The sequence below is a fragment of the Balaenoptera musculus genome, chromosome 6 (genome assembly GCF_009873245.2).
Source record: "Balaenoptera musculus isolate JJ_BM4_2016_0621 chromosome 6, mBalMus1.pri.v3, whole genome shotgun sequence".
NCBI classification, from domain to species: domain Eukaryota; kingdom Metazoa; phylum Chordata; class Mammalia; order Artiodactyla; family Balaenopteridae; genus Balaenoptera; species Balaenoptera musculus.
In genome coordinates this window covers 60,251,932-60,269,261 of record NC_045790.1, presented here as the reverse complement: position 1 = coordinate 60,269,261, position 17,330 = coordinate 60,251,932, and the positions used below count along the sequence as shown (strand labels likewise).

The 17,330-nt window shown below is 38.8% G+C and overlaps 1 protein-coding gene across 1 annotated transcript in view; it reads right to left on the bottom strand.

The window, feature by feature from the left end:
* ERMP1 (endoplasmic reticulum metallopeptidase 1) overlaps positions 1–17,330 on the bottom strand; it is a 52,278-nt gene that overhangs the window by 18,773 nt on the left and 16,175 nt on the right. Inside the window, exons 5-13 of the mRNA XM_036856242.1 lie at positions 16,384–16,530; positions 15,627–15,719; positions 13,208–13,420; positions 12,124–12,344; positions 8,695–8,869; positions 8,114–8,304; positions 4,181–4,333; positions 1,870–2,072; positions 1,183–1,298 (exon numbers count right to left, since the gene is read on the bottom strand). Coding sequence (XP_036712137.1) covers positions 1,183–1,298; positions 1,870–2,072; positions 4,181–4,333; positions 8,114–8,304; positions 8,695–8,869; positions 12,124–12,344; positions 13,208–13,420; positions 15,627–15,719; positions 16,384–16,530 — 1,512 coding nt within the window. The remainder of the gene's footprint in view (positions 1–1,182; positions 1,299–1,869; positions 2,073–4,180; positions 4,334–8,113; positions 8,305–8,694; positions 8,870–12,123; positions 12,345–13,207; positions 13,421–15,626; positions 15,720–16,383; positions 16,531–17,330) is intronic.

The window sequence follows — 17,330 nt, the reverse complement described above, 5'->3', positions numbered from 1 at the left end:
AAACACAGATGTGGAGAACGTACGTATGGACACCAAGTGGGGAAAGTGGCGGGGGGTGGCGGTGGTGGTGTGATGAATGGGGCGATTGGAATTGACATGTATACACTGATGTGTATAAAATGGATGACTAATAAGAACCTGCTGTATAAAAAAATAAATAAATTTTAAAAATTAAAAATAAAAAAGAATGGCTAAAATCCAAAACACTAACAGCACCAAATGCTGGTGAGAATGTAGAGCAACAGGAACTCACATTCGTTGCTGGTGGGAATTCATACTGCCTTTGGAAGACACTTCGGCAGTTTCTTACGAAGGTAAATATAAGCTTACTATACAGTCCAGCAATTGCACTCCTAGATATTTATCCAAATGAGTTGAAAACTTATTCTACACAAAAATCTGCACACAAATGTGTATAGAAGCTTTACTCACAACTGCCAAAAACTGGAAGCAACCAAGATGTTCCTCAGTAGGTCAGAAGATAAACAAACTGTGGTACATTCACAGCAATAAAAAGAAATGAGCTATCAAGCCACTAAAAGACATAAAGGCACCTTAAATGAAAATTACTAAACAAAAGAAGCCAATCCGAAAAGGCTACAAAGTATAATTCCAGCTATATGATATTCTGGAAAAGGCAAAACAATGGAGACAGTAAAAAGATCAGTGGTTGCCAGAGGGAGGAAGGAGAGAGGGGTGAATAAGTGGAGACAGGGGATTTGAGGGCAGTGAATCTATTCTGTATGATACTGTAATGGTAGATACATGACCATATGCATCTGTCAAAACCCATAGAACTAAACAACACAAAGAGTGAACTAAGTCTAATGTAAACTAAGGACTTTAGTTAATAATAATGTATCAATGTAGGCTCATCAATTGTAAGAGATGTACCATACTTAATGCAAAAGGGATAATAATAAGGGAAGCTGGGGGGTAGAAGGGACAATAGGGAAGTCTCTGTACTTTCTGGTCAATTTTTCTGTAAACTTAAAACTACTCTAAAAAATAAAGTCTATTAAATTTTCTTTTAAAAATCATAACCAGCTTCAATTGCTTTTAAAAACACCAAGTTCTTCCTAAGTTGCTGGTCACTATTATACATTTGAGGGAAAAAATATACATGCATATTAAAATTTTTAAGAAGTGACAGAGAGAAGAAAAAACTATCATATGACTTACCTGTTACTTCAAAGGTCAGCTTTACAGAATCCCAGGGTGTCTGTTCTTTGGATACAAGTCTGAAATGAGCAGGTTCTTTTGGAGAAACTTCTGGGGCAGGAAGATACCAGTTTTTCCTATTTGGAAAGGTAACTTCAATATTCAGGTTGCTTTATTAGTTGATTTTGAGCTATAATTCATGGAAGTGCTCAGGATATAATAAACACATAAACTGATGGATATGATAAACAATGTCAGTTTCTCTGAGGCCCAGGTTATTGTGTAATAAAACCTTCCCAAAGATAAGAACAAGGATCCTAGGTGATCTTGATTCCACTACCCATCCTATTTCTTCTCATCCATTCCTTCACTGCCAAACCATAAAAACTTCCCAGAAATAAAACAATTTGAAATTGACTTAGCTGCTTGCTATCTGTTAGACCAGTTAAGAGGGCTACACTTTCTGACTATTCAGCTTTCTAGAGGAAAGACTTCCTATTTGAAAAAGCAAAATTTGGGGGAGAATAAAAAACTTCTGAGTGCTTTATCCCACAAAGAAATACAACTTTTGTAGTGATATTAAAAAAAAATAGTATAAACAGCACTCAACTTCTGTGTTAACCAGTTTAAATAATAAAGTACTGATACAGTGATAGGACTTGAGAACAAACTAACCGCCAACTAAAAGCAGAAAAGTAATGAACCAACCTGATGAGAAAGTGCACTGGAAGATACCAAGGGAAACCACATAGGGGTGCATTCTCCTCACAGTGAGCTCGGATGGTATCGTTGATCTCGGGAATGTGAGGTGTTATGTGAGACATTCCGGTATAATCAAACCCGTTGATCCATATTCCAGAGTCTCGTTTAACTACGTTTCCATCCAAGTCATGAAATGTTCTAGTCACATGCTGAAAAGAACAAGACTAATGAGGAAACTACTGTTTGAACTCCTTCACCCACATCCCCACTCCAGATTAACAGAAATGACTAAATGACAAGAAATGATGAGGCTACTGAGCAACAGGAACCCACCGCTGGCACAATCACTTTAGGAGGCTGCTTGGCATTACCTAATAAAGTTAACATGCGCATACCCTTCAAGCCAGCAACTCCACTCCTGAATATGGACCTTAGAGAAACTCTTGCAAGATACAAAAGTGTTGGTTCAGCATTGTCCATATTAGCAAAAACTGGAAACAACCCAACTGTTCATTAACAGTAGAATGGGCAAATAAATTGGGGCATCATCCTATGACAGAAGTCTATTCAGCAATGAAAAATAATGAACTACAGTGACACAAATCAACCTGGAAGACTCTGACATGCTGTTGGGCAATAAGAAGCAAGCCACCAAAAAGTATATGGTATGGCTTTACCTGTAAGAAGCTCAAAAACAGGCAAAACTATATGTTGTTGTTTAGCGATTAATACATATGTGGTAAAATAATGATTAACTCCAACCTTTAAGATAGTCAGTACTTTGGGGGGTGGTAAGAGGGAGAGGAGCAAAAGAGTTGGGATTAAGAAGGGCATACTGAGGTTTTCTAAGGTACAGCTAATGATCTTTTAAACTCAGTAGATACTCACATGATTATTTTATTATTTCTTTCAAATATATTTCTATATTTAAATTTCATATAAAATTTTTCTGAAAACCTACTATTTCAGATATAAGAGACATGAAAACTAGAACTCCTAAAAGTCCTAAAAGGACTTAAATACATTCTAAAAGAAATACACACACATTTCTCTTTCGGGGTGTTACATGCTAATTCATGTGCAGAGAAAAACAGGAATCACAGCTCACCACTAGATGACAGACCTGTGCCTAACAGAATTCTATGAAAAGGCACCATGCTCCATCTGGAATAGCTCTATTAACAACGGAAACCAGCCTGAAGAATATCAAACAGGAAAAGAAAAAGGATTGCAAAGGGCAGGGGTAAACCACAGCCCACAGGCCAAATGGCCCACTGCCATTTTTATAAATAAAGCTTTATTAAAACATGGCCACATTCATCTGCAGGTATCATCTATGGCTCCTTTCACTCTGTAGAAACAGAGTAGCTGCAACAGAGACCACATGGCTGGCAGAGCCTAAAATATTTATTTTCTGGCCCTTTATAGGAAAAGTTTGTCAACTTCTGGCACTGGGGAAGAAGAGAACCCCAAAACAAATCAGAACAAGAGTTTTTAAAAATAAAAATCTAGCTTTTCCTAATGACTACTGATGTGATTGTAAAATTTGTCGCATAAAACGTATCACTGTGTCCTACAGGACTGGAAACAAAAACAAGGAATAGTTGGCTCTTTCTCAAAATCTCCTCTCTGATATTTAAGTTCAAATATATTATTACTACTTACTCAAGTCCTTGAATAATTATCTAGGTTATGACTCTTGGCTTTTCTGTTTGGCCACTCCATTCCCTCTAACAGAGAGGAAGACTGGAAAAAAGGTGACTTAAGTTCTTTTTCCTGTTTTAACACCAGCTCTAAAAAGTTTGCAGAAAAACCTGAAATCTAAGAAAGTTCTAAATCTTTTATTAATATCTAAGTTATTATATTTTCACTGTCACATTACCTTGAACATTACCTAAGATCAATCTTACCGCATTTTAAAGAATGTTTCATTTTGCCAGTTGACAAGAGGTCATACTTTTACTCAGCCCACAGACATTATTACAGTCTGTACTTCTGACAGCTCATTATTCCATGATACATATTTGCTCTCGTTTTTCCAAGTAGGTACATTTTTGTAATTTGAACAGTAATAAGAGCAACAAGCAGACATTTCCGATTCAGGCTCTTAGGAGAAGTGTTTCTAGCTGATAAGAATGCCTCTTGATGGTCGGTCTTTTCCTCACTGCCTTACACAAAATAGTCGAGGTACAACTAACAGGTCAACAGTAGAAAAGTCACTTATGTGTTTCGAGCTTCACTGTTGACTAGTAAGCTCAAAACACCATAAGCCTTTCCTCTCCAGGATCTCAAACAGCTCACGCAAAATCACTCTTACCTGAAGGAACACTCTCTTTGGCTTTGGACTGGCAGGGTTGGAGCTGTATGGGAAAAAAGTTCCACTGCAAACAAGGAGGAATGCAATTGTACATACCAAAGTTAAAGTTAGCATAGTTCTTTTTGTGCTTTTGGCAAGGTAGATGAAGTTAATCTAAAACACAAAACACAAAAATAGAAAAATTACCATTGGCAGAAAGGTGGGTTTACTGACTTTACTTTGTAACAGGTATTGTCAGACAGATAATAAAGGACATGTATCAGCATGTGCTACCATACTCCAACTCCCAGTACACAAAGCACTAATTATAAGGGATTTCCATCACAAGTCAGAGCCTAAATAAATGAGAGATGCCCCCATCTGCATGATGGTGCCTTTCTGACAGGCAGCCAGACAGTAAGAGGGAAAAAGGAAACTGAGACAGTGTCTCTGCTCAGTCAGCCAAGAGACTAGAGGATGTACATCCACCATCAGTCAAACCATGACCTTATTTTATTTCCGATTCTATCAAACCCTGTAAGTTAACTGCACAGCAGACACTATTTGGGTTGTACCAAACATCATGACATCAGGCTTTTATTAAAGAACCAGAGGTAAGCTTTTAAGCAAGTAAGCAGGCCTATTTCAACAAAACTCAAGTTCTAATAATGCTTTCATAATGTGCCTATGTGCTGGATTCATCTTTTAGATGCACCTTCAAGACTCTGCCTGTGGACCTGCACATAAGGAAAAACTGCAATAAAAGTAATTCTGCACCTGAGACTAACACAATATTGTAAATCAACTTATAGTTCACTTGGAAAAAAACCCAAAAAACTATGAAAATTGAAACCAGGGAAAAAAGGTAATTCTGCCCTTGTCACTGCAGAGTTAACCAAGGCCAACACAATCAAAATAACAAACCTGAACTTGGGCAGGAAAAGCAAGTGGCTCAGTCTCAAGATGGGCATCCAGGAAGTCCTAAATATGCTTATATTAATTTTTAAATTGTAATAAAATCACTGAATTAAAAATTGCGGGGGACACATGATTACAGAATATGTCCACAGATCCCTTAGGGGTTCTGAAGGAGCCACTTTGAGAAACAATGACCTAGTCCCTGCTCCCCCTTTTGGCTTCTCCCCCTTATTGCCCACCCTCCAGGGTCAATATGTAGAAAAGTGAATAACATAAATGTGAAAATATTTATACTGAGATGAAAATGAAAAATTAAGCAGATATTCATAACCTACCATATACTCTACTATATGAAACTAAGAGATTTTATATCTACAGTGTAACAATATGCCAACCAGGGTAATCTCCAGCAAAACAGTACTGGTCTTAAGTCGAAGATCTTAATGTTTTTACACTGAAGGACAGAAATAAGACAAAGTACCCAAGGATTTATGGCAGTGAGTTAGCAAAACACAATTTGTTACCCTGTCCGTCGCTCTTTCTCCTAACAGTAACAATATTTAAAATGTGGCTCCTTAGAACAGTGTCAAATATCCTGCCAAGTAATGAGTTTCACCTCCACTGGTTAAGTTTAGGTATACAGAGTCGTTTGGGTCCAAATGAAACCTCCCTGTCATAATGCTGTGGTTCCTGCCATTCGCAACCCTGTTGCTACCCAAAGTTGTCCTACAACTTCAGGTTAAGCTACAGTTTCCACATCCATATTTTCTCTTCTCCAGGTCATGAGGCTCATCTTCTGCCTCTTCCACCCACCTTCTGGAAGAGGTTTGGTAATGGTGATAAATGAAAAGGTGATCAGAGTGGGAGAGAAGGAAGAAGAGAATGGCCTCAGTGACAATGTGTTTGGATCCCACTGTATTAAATTTTACTGTCTTTTGTCTTAGATGTTACATCTGATATCACTCTAGGTTCCGAAATGGGTGTGAAATAAAATGAAGAGAAGCGTGAAAAGGGACTATGAAGTGTCCAATGTGTGCTGGCTCTTTCTCTGTTTCTCTCTGAGAATCTCCTCCTGATCCCACTCCTATCAGCAGTCTCATTTAATCAATATAACCATGATGGCCCCAGCACAGGATAACCCCAGGAAACCTGTTAACCGATCATTTGACAGCAATTTAATTGCTTCCTAGCAAATATATTTAATAAATCCCCAAGGACTAAAAGACAAGCTCTCTGAAGTGTGCATTGTGGTTCAATTCTCCATTACTCAAGGAGAAAAGTCTCACTCTATTAAAAAGCCACTACCTGTAACACAGCTACACATAAATAAGAAAATAGCGAAGAGAATGATAACCCACAGCATCAAAGGGCAGCAGAGTTATTTCACATTATAATGAACATTAAATGAGGGTTTAAAGTATTCCAAGAGCCACTCTCCAAAAGTAATTTAGAAGGTAATAAACTTTAATCTACTTGCTTACGGTTTCCAAGATTTCCATGCTTTTGGGGTCATTTTCAATTTCCACAGTGAAGTTTTCAGGGTTCATTTTGTCCCCTTCCCTATGGAACAGAACTGAAATGCCCCACATTCTGATCATCTTTTATGAGCATCAATAGCTTTCATTCATTGACTATGATTTAAATACACTGCAGGGGGTGGGGGGGGGTCCAGTTCATAACTTAGCTGACTCTAGATTACAACCTAATCTACATGTGATGAAACTACATCTCCTTTAGTCCTCACAACAGCAAACCATCTATTAAGATATACAGAGGATTTAAAGGCTTAATATTAAAACCAAAAGAAGTAAACCCTGAAGGCAACAAAGAACATTTTAGAATTTTCCATCTATCCCTGCAAATACCGGTGAGGACTAAATCATAATATTAAAAGTGAAATGGCTGCAATGCTCAGATTTGTTTCAGAACTAGTACAGCTGATCTCAAACAATAGCGTGCATAAGAATTACTCTACAGGGCTGTATACGCAGTCATACACACAGCTATTTATTTGCTATTTAAGGGACTACCATGGACAGTGCTGACCATGCACGTGGTACTTTTATCTGCCGTCCCTGGACCCTAGTCCCCACATGAGATGCCCTTTACTATATCAGTGTGAAAAAGCGCACTCTTCTCTCCATGAAGGGAAGAGCTATAATAGTCATAGCTACTTTTTCTATTTGGTACCCTAGCCTCAAATCTCAGAGTGTACCTACGGGTATTCAATAAATACTTCTTACTCTTAAGGACTGCAATGAAAAGAGCCAAAAAACAGCAGCCAGGCCAGAGTCCTGGAGAGTGCCGACACCACGCCAAGGGCAGGACTCTGCCTGGAGCTTGCTCTAACAGAGGGCAGTCTGGTTGTCAACTCTGCGTCATGTCTTTTCTTCCCTCTGGAGAGTCCCAGGGAGGAGAAGCAGGGATGGCACAGGTAGGACTCTCCCTGCGAGGGCAGAACACTGATACAGTAAAATGACAAGGCCTGTAACATGTATTCATTACTCGGTAAAGGAAGGCATGTTTGGGTGTCGTAAGTGTATGTCACTCGAGGACACAGACTCGATCAGTGACCTTGGCTGTGCCAGCAGCAAGGCAGGTGAACGACAAGGGAAAACTCCTCATCAGAATTAGTCTTTCTTCACTAGCTCTAACAGCACCAATGAAACTACCATGTATTTATTAACATTTTCCTCTAATTAGTAAGTTCAAAACACACTCTAAAAATTCACCACTAAGCAATCTCTACCAATTCTCACTTGGTATTCGTTCCACACATTCAAATTCAGGTAGTTTGAAAGCTATTTGAAAAGAAGTATAATCACAGGATTTGGGAGGATGAGGAAGCAAAATTAACAACAAAACCGCCCTTCTACATTTTCTGCCCATACCGAACCCACAATATGCAGAGTCATTCACCGTTTCTTTTGCTTAAGAGTAGAATCAACACTATTTCACAGGATCTAGCATGGCAAAACTCATCATGGATTTATACATAAAATGAGGAAGGAAATTAAAAAAAATTTTTTTCCTTACAAAATAGGATGAGAGAATCATTGTACAACCAGCCAAAATAGAAGCCAGCACAACATCAGGTGGAATTTCCGAACCACTCCTCCCAAGGATAGGGGTAAACATCTCAAATACGGCCCAGATGAGGTACAATGCATAAAGATAAGGAATAAACATCCCCAAAAGGTAAAAGGCAATAAATTTTCCTCCGGCACCTACAGAAAAAGAGAAAGAAAACACATCTCTGAAATTCTCCAGTGAGATAACAGCTTTTTATAGTCCTGGTATACCTTCGCACCTAACAGAAATAAGGTTAGCTCTGACTCTTGCCCTTTTGGTACATGTTATCTTAGTGAGATAAAACACTTTGACTTAGGGTAGAATACAAATAAGAAAACAAAATATGTAATATATTAATTAGCATGTGCTCATTTACGTGTAAGGTGTAAGATAAAAATCTGTGTGATCTGAAAATTAAAAAGAAACAAACAGCAACAATTTAGAAAGCCTACCCAAAAAGATCAAATATGGAAATAGTCCCTGGAAGCCTTCTCTTATGTATTTTAAGGTATTTCCCATTTGTATCACAACCAAAAATACCCTACCATGCCGCCTAAAGTCCTTGTGCACGCAAAGCTTTGTGAGCAACGGGAATGCCACCCAGACAGCGCTAATAAATGCCGAGCAGAGCCCTTGGTAAGTGAGAGCTGTAAGGAACCCACAGTGCACAAACAGAGAGACGTCAAAAAATACTTCTCCCAGATACTGGTCACTGGCATTCTGAAAGAAAGAAAATACACAAGTAGTCTCATTCATGGGCCATTCATAAAGATCTTCTATTGTAGTGTAACTTCCACTGCTCCAAAAAGCTATATTTTGTTTGGAGCAGGGTCTATCCTTTAAACTTTAAAGTAAACACTGACAAAGCTACCTCCTATCATAAAGTAATAAATTCAAATTACTGCACAGGAAAGGGGAATTTAACAAGATGGGGTAAAAACATCATTACTTGTATATAATCTGTGCTCTCCCTCCACCGGGCTGAAAGACCTTTGGAAATGTTCTAAAATAGAAGAAAGGACTCTCCTAAAAACATTCACCTCTGTAAGCTCTTTTATTCATGCAACTTACAAGGAATGTCAAGCAAACTGGAGAAATGACCTATGTGAAGGCGGCTGCAGCGCCACCAACAGCACAGCTTGAGAACTGCAGGACCTTTAGAGCACACAGCCATGGGGTTTTTTTGCTTGATTCCTGAGTCTTTTCTATCTCCAACTGGTCTTGTAGCACAACTTTGCCCCCATCCTGGATTCCTGGTGGTTTCACGTTATAAAATTTGATCTACATTTTATGAGCTCTGAAGTCTGAGGATTCCTGTGCAGCACCTTGAGTTCTTCAGAAGAAAGTTGCCATATGAACTTAATACATTTTAACATCTGCACCAGCGATTCTATTAATGTAAACATGAAAGTTATAATTTTAGTGCAGAAATACCAAAACGGAAATAGATATATTTAAGCTTTTCTCTCTCCTCTGCCTTCTCATTACTGTATAGTCCAGGGCATGTTTGTTATAAGGGTCCCTAATTCAAGAGCTCAAAAGAGTTTGTCACATGTTTTCAAAACAAGTTAAAGTTCACTTGACAAACCTTCTTTGGACAATGAAAGATAGGGTATCATCGTTAAATAATTAGATGTTCAACATTGTTAATCAAGAGTCATGGTCGGGCTTCCCTCGTGGCGCAGTGGTTAAGAATCCTCCTGCCAATGCAGGGGACACGGGTTCGAGCCCTGGTCCGGGAAGATCCCACATGCTGCGGAGCAACTAAGCCCTTGAGCCACAACTACTGAAGCCCACGCGCCCAGAGCCGGTGCTCCGCAACAAGAGAAGCCACCGCAATGAGAAGCCCGCGCACCACTCTCTGTAACTGAAGAAAGCCCGTGCGCAGCAATGAGATCCAATGCAACCAAAAATAAATAAATTTCTAAAAAAAAAAAAGAGTCATGGTCTTCAAAAAGAATAAAATAATTCTTAGGATTCAATTTGAAGCCAAATTCACTCAGACATTTAAAAACAAAGATCTCAACAATGAAGACTGTAATAACTGGAAATGTTTTACATTGTTCCCACATTGTACCCAAGTCCAAATATCCCTCAAATCTAGTTCCCCTCTCCCCATCTCTATTATCCCTCTACCCCTTCCAATCCATTCTATACACTGTTACCACTGTGTTCCTACTAAATCACAAATTCTCACTCAATATCCTGCTTAGAAATTTTAAATTGTGGCCCCACTGATTTTTAGGGTCATGCTCCAACTTCACCCTGGCCTACTTTCCCAGTTATTATCCTACCAACCTCATCTTCACCACCCTGAACTTTTTATTGACTGTGAGCCAAATGCATCTTGTACATTCCCACCTTTGCCCATCAACCTGTTCTCTATCTGGCACACTTCTACTCAGGCTTCAAAAACCCAGTTCAAATGTCACCACCTCCTTCATGAAGCCTTCCTGACTTCCACAAACAAAATTCATCTCTCCTGGCCCTATATTCCTACAGCACTGTGAATATATCACTCTACTTCACTTCGGCCCAATGTACTGAAACCCCTGTGGTTTCCCCATCGTTTCATCCCCAAATGAAACTGTGAGCTCCTCAAAGAAAAAGACTATGTCCTGAATCTCTGTACCAGGCCTTAGCATGGAAGCCCACTGGATACTCAAAGACCATTTGTGAAATGAAAATAAAACACACTACTCTTTACATTGTGCCTTCAGCCCGAAGTTTTGTAATCAGACAAGTGAAATCAGTCAAAGTAAATAGAACTTTACTAAGCATTTCTGTCTTACCCTCTACTGAACCCCAATGCCGTATCAACGACAGTCAGCCACACTCTGACTGGTTACATACCATGGCACTAAGAATAAGCATGTGAAATTGAGCCCCATGGTATAATTCTTTTGGAGACAGAAGCCACTAAGATACAAGCATTGGCTCAACCATAAACAGATGGCTAATCTCAAAGAACCTTTCTTCAATAGGGCCTAAAACACAGAAGGGCTCCTCAGATCATATCCCAACATGAACTGAAACTGAGACCAAGGTTCAGGTACCAAAGACGTCCTTGTGAAAGGATGCTGTATTATAGTCTTCCATGTCTCCATTCTAATCCTCAGCAGTACAAACCGAAAAACAGGTGTATGCTGGCCATCTTGAAAATGACGGAACTAAGAAAGATTTTCCCTTTAACTCTCTTAGAAAATCAGAAACACTGCTTGCTCTCTCACTGTAATTTATTTTTAGTCCTATTATCTCATAACCCTAATACCTAATTTTGTTTTTACCAAACAAAATACACTGGTATACAGTTGAAACCATAACAATATGGCTATATTCTCTAAGTCAGCATAAATCATTTTGGAACCCTATCTCCCTTCCCTTATTCTCCCTAGCAATGTGTCAGTATAACCCCCAGACCACAAAGGCATGCTGACAGAATCTGCATCAACAACATAAAAGTTAAAAAAAAAAAAAAAGTGAAGGAAACTGAAAACTTTAAGCGCAGCAACGTTCATTCAGGCAGCAAACACTGTGTGTTAGTGCTGTGTCAGACACTGCCTAAGCACAGGGGACAATGAACAAAACAATCCATGCCCTCAAGGAGCTTACAGTCCAGTGGAAAACAGCGCTATTCAAATATAAATAATTGGGTGATCCCAAAGAAGGCTGGTAGATTCAAGAGCATGGCTACAAAAACCGCAGAGTCAGGAGAGGCAAAAGGCTATGCTAACACACCTTGCTGTCACCAACACCCCAAACTGTTTGCAGCTTCATAACCTCATTTGAAGTCTGCTACCCTCAGAATGAGAAGCCTTCCAGAAAGTCAACACAGATCTGGGAGTCAATTATCTATAGCCATGCCAAACAATCTTTGATAGCTCAAAAGGCCAAACACAAGGAACACCCACCTGAGTTTGTCTTCAATCCTAGAAGGCAGCAAAAAGAAATCAATAAATATGCCCAACACTTACCACATAATGAAATCTTTTTGCGAGGGTATGTATGAATATTATTTTGGCAACAGCTGCAGTTCCATACAGACAAACAGAGACGTAGAAGTGGTTATACCATGAGAGAGACTGTCCAATAAGAGAGATGAACACTGCTATAATGAGAACTGTAACCAAGCTAGTAAACCAGCTTATCAGAGTGATGCCAAGTCCACAGAAGAAGTCCTTTGTATAGGCAGCAGCTAATGGAGAGAAAACAAAAAGTAGAGATCACCGTCTTTATCAAATCAATTTCATAACCAGTCAGTAGAATTAAAGGAGCAAACATTAAAACAAAATTCACCATTGTAATTGAAAATACTGAAATTTCTTAGGGGTAAGGTTTGTTAAACACTACACAGGGAAAGTATCAGTGAATAAGATTCAAGTATTGACATCTACTCAGAGTCTGTGGGTACAAAAGACGCAAAGAGATAAGTCTTCAGGAGTAGTTCAGATATATTCCTGGCTAGAAAAGTGGGTTGTCTTAATCTTCATCACCTTTGGGATGCTTTGTGTATTGAAATAACAGCAGAAATGGAAGGCAAAGTTCCATATAAAATCTTACTAAAAGAAGCTAACACAGGAATAGAAGTAGCATGAGAAAATAACCAGTGATAAATGAATATTTAAATTGCTGCTAAATATTTTATCTGATAACAGCACACACTAACTTAGAGTACAAAACATAGTAGAAGGAGACCAATTTAACCAGAAGAAGCTCATTTATACTCCAGAACAGTGTGCTATTGGTCTGCAGTGTGGACAAGAATTTTTAATGGGACTCTTCACTAAAAGTCAGTCTTTACAAACCATTTTCCACAAGCTTTTGTGGTACTTCTATGAAGTGCATAAGTACATAAAACTTGCCTGCTTCACCAAGACTAAAAGTATAATGAGCATATGAACCTGATATTCATTTACAAGTTTCTTACAACAGTATAAATCAAATGTTATTTTTCGTAAGATTTTTAACTTCTTGGAAAGATATAAGCAAAGTGACTAAAAAACTTCAGGCAAATTCCATATCCGTGCCAGTACTGTAGTTTTAAAGGAAAATACTTACTCTTATTTTGGGGCTGCAATAATTTCTTTCCCAGGTATAAAGCAACAGCCATTACCACCATGTAGTTAATTATCAAGCCAACACGAGAGGGGTAGGCAATGACAAACAGGCCAAGCACATCAAAGAAGACCATGTTTCCATGTTGATACTTAGAAGAAGAAGCCAACATATCAGATGTAGCTAGATATTTAAGAACTGCTAAAATGTTGTCACCTATTAGTTAAAAAAAAAAAAAAAGAAAGGTAACAAAGTTGAATAAACCATCCACTGTTGGAGTAAAGAAATACCTAGAAAGACTGTGAACAGAAATAGCTTTCTACCATCCTACTGCTCTCCCCCACTTTTCTTACTAAATATCTCAGACAAGATCCACGCCCCCTACTCTTGTTTCCTCTCCACTTCAAAGCTCAGCGACCTGGTCTTCATCCTTTCTCTTCTATTTATTACAGCTACTCCCTGATCAGTTCTACCCTCACTGTTGACAAATCCAGTGGCTGTTTCTTAGTCCTTCTTCATTTAATATATACTTAATGTAGCAGACACTGCTCTAGATACCAGAAATTCAGTGGGGAACCAAGAAGCTCATGAAGCTCACAAACACCAAACAAGTTATTACACGTGTGTTAAGAATTAATAAGGAATGTCAATGATATTCCAATTAAAAAAAGAAAGAATAAGGAGAAGAGTCCCCTAAAAACATATCACGGGAGACTAATGGAGTTTGAGAAGTCAGGGAAGCACTCGAGGAAGTGAAATTTACAGCTAAAGGATGGACAGGAGCTACATCGCGGGAGAGATTGTCCAGACTGAGACTGTTCATCTGTGTAGATGAAGGCCCTGAGGAGGGCAATTTCCAGATACAGGGTGGAAAAAAAGTCCGGAATGAGGAGAGAGAGTATTCAGCAATGAAGCTGGAGAGCTGGGAGAGTCATTATCAGGCAGAATCTGGCACATCAGATGCTGTCACAAATATCTGTTATATCAATCACTGACTAAATGAGTTTGAACTTAATAATGAAGAATTATCAGAAGACATCAATGACTGGCATTTCTTCCTGCTGCTCATCCCACTGACTTTCTCTTTCCACTGAAGACACCACCTCTGTCTTACTGCGGAATTTCTTTCATTGGCTCTTCTGTCACACCTTAGAATGTGTCTTCCTCAAAGCTCAAGTTTAGTCCTCTACCTTTGCTTCCCTCTTCCAAAAACCATTTCCATTCTCCATACTTCTGTGGTTTTCTCTATGCCTTTAATTTCCAAACCCAGAAACCCAGTTCTGTCATGAGCTCTAACAGTGCATCTATACTTTCATCTTGTCAGTTCACAGACACCCTCTGTCTTACATCTGACAGACTTCAGTCTCCTCCCCCTCTTCATGACTGCTCTGGATGGGGGCCTCCTTCCCGTGTTCCCATCATGGTCAATGGCATCATCTCTGCCCCGGCCAGCTAGGCCTGATGCTGCCCCTTGCTGCCCCTTCTATCTAATCTGTCAAGTTTTGTTGAATTTACATTCCAAATATACCTAATTTTCTATCTCCTTGCTTTCATTTCTATCTTTGCTCAACACCCCAGTCTAGGTCCTTTACTATTCCATACGAAAATTACTGTTGGAACAGCCCTGACTCCTGGCTCTCTCCCTGTCTCCACCATCCACTCCACACTGCATCACCAGACTAACAGCATTTTAAACCATCATTCATTCATGTACTCAGGCCTTTGATGATTCCTTATTCCTGCAGCATCTTCTTGCTGATTTTTAAAGCTTTCTACAATTTTCTCTACCCTATACACTTATACCTCATTTCTCTCTATTTCTGAAAATGCAACCTCCATTCTGACAAGCTACTCACCAACAGCCCCTCATACACAAACACAACCTACTCGCGCTCTGCTCTTCCTTGGGACACACCCTCTCTTCTCCATTGTGCCAAATCCCACCAACTCTTATTAAGGCTCAGCAACAGACTCACCTCCCCTGACTACTATAGATCTCTCTGGAAAACACTTTAACTCCCTTGCCCCTTGTCCTGACACCTGTCCTATAACCCACTCACTGGCCCTCACCACCCAACCTCGGATCGATGTAACTTTTCCAGACCTGGGCAAGTTGCCCAAACATGTGCTTGCACCACCTCCAATGTATAGCTTCCATTTTGGGTACACTCGCATCACTCAGCAATCCGACCATAACCCTGGGTCAACACCCTTTCAAATTCCTCATAATGAATAGTCTTATGTTCTTAACTGCTAAACTAGACTTCAAGGCTAAAATTCAAAGCCTCATCTAACTCCAAAGCCCCACCTCATTTACACCATACACTGCCTCCCTAATGCACAGGACACAGAATATTTGTAGGTTTACAGGTCATCCACAGTATTCCATCTTAATATCAAAAGTCTAAATTAGAATACCAACCTGCTCGCTGAATGGAATCTGTTAGAATTCTGTCCGCTGTGTCATACTTGGTGTGATAAATGTATCCATTCTCAATAAAAGCTAAGTCTATTCCTAAGACATACAGAAAAAAAAAAAAAAAAGTCATTTTAAAGATCAACCTTACTTTAGGCCTATTTGTTTAATGTATTAAATTCCTGAAAGACAAAACATCAAAGCAGTGGCATGATTGTTTGTCACATTCATGAATGCATGATGTAAATTCTCTTCCAAATTCTCACAGAACCAATAGTTATGGTACATAATTCAATACATAATGACTGGGGCACTACAATTCACACAGCAAGGGGTAGGAATATTGAGCACGGGAGGTCATCAAAACTTTGCCATCTACATCCTTGCCAGGCCAGAGCCAAATTTTAACTTCAAATAAGCTGTACAAGTCCCCAGGGCAGTTGGCAAAGCAAGATAACAATGAAAAAGACCCCTGAAGGATCTATTACCATCTTTTGGGAATGAAGTGCTAACCAGTCCTCCCCTGTTCTGTCACACTGTGGGCCAAGATGACATGTTCTAGAAAAGGGAAGCATTTAAATTAGACTGGAGTTTAAAAGAAAAAGAAACTATCAGGATCTCTCTTTCAGTAAGTCAAAATATGCAGTTTTCACATAGAGAATTTGCTCTCAGAAAATGCTGCTCACTCACAAACTTCCAAAAAGTAAAACTTGTTTTTGATTAATCATTGTCACAAAAAAGCCCGTAATGACTGACAGAATACCTGGAATGTTCCCAAAATCCCTGTAGATACGAAAGTCAGTATCTGAAGGAATGATTCCACTCTGGAAAACCTCCTGAGCCACCACGGAAGCAAAAGGGTGTTTAGCTGCTGAAACATAAGCTTGGACCAACCAAGGATTTTCAGGACCTGAAATGAAACATGACAACACAATACAAGGTTAATCTGGTAAATATTTTTAATATAGTAATTTTTTAAACACACCTAAAATAGTTACTGTGGTGATTTGGGGAGATAGGTCAAGAGTTTGTTTTTTTGAATCCTATTTTCTGTATTTTCCAACATTTCTTTGATAAATGTGTATGACTTTTTAGAATGAAAAATAACCTTTAAGAAAACAAAATTGCTTTTAATTATAAAATAACAGCACTATAAAAACTTTAAGTTTAAAAATGAAAAACCACTAAGATAACTATCATCATTTTTATATCTTCAATTTTCTTACAAATGTATGACTGTGTGTACACAGCTGTACTGATAGGGTATATATACTCTCTACATTGCTCTTTCACTTAACAGTGTACTAAATGCATTTTCCTATGTTGCTAGATATTACAATGATCATTTTAAGAACTGCATAATCACTGAATATATCATAAAGTTCCTTACTACTATACTTATAATTTTTATCATTATTAATAATTCTGCATTAACATCTTCATGTACATACAGCTTTTTTCAAATGTGGGAGTTTTTTCTTTAGGATAGCAAGATAAATTGTATTACTGTTCCCAATTATTCACTCCTCCCTCCCATATAACTTATAATGCCTCCCTGGGGAAGGAGCACATACATAAATTGCTTCGGTCAATTGATTGTGAATGGGAGAGAAATGAACTTCAACTGAGAAGACTCTGAAGAGCCATCACATGGTCCATCTCTCCCATTAACTTTGGCCCTGAGATTAAAACATCCCTGATGAGGGCTTC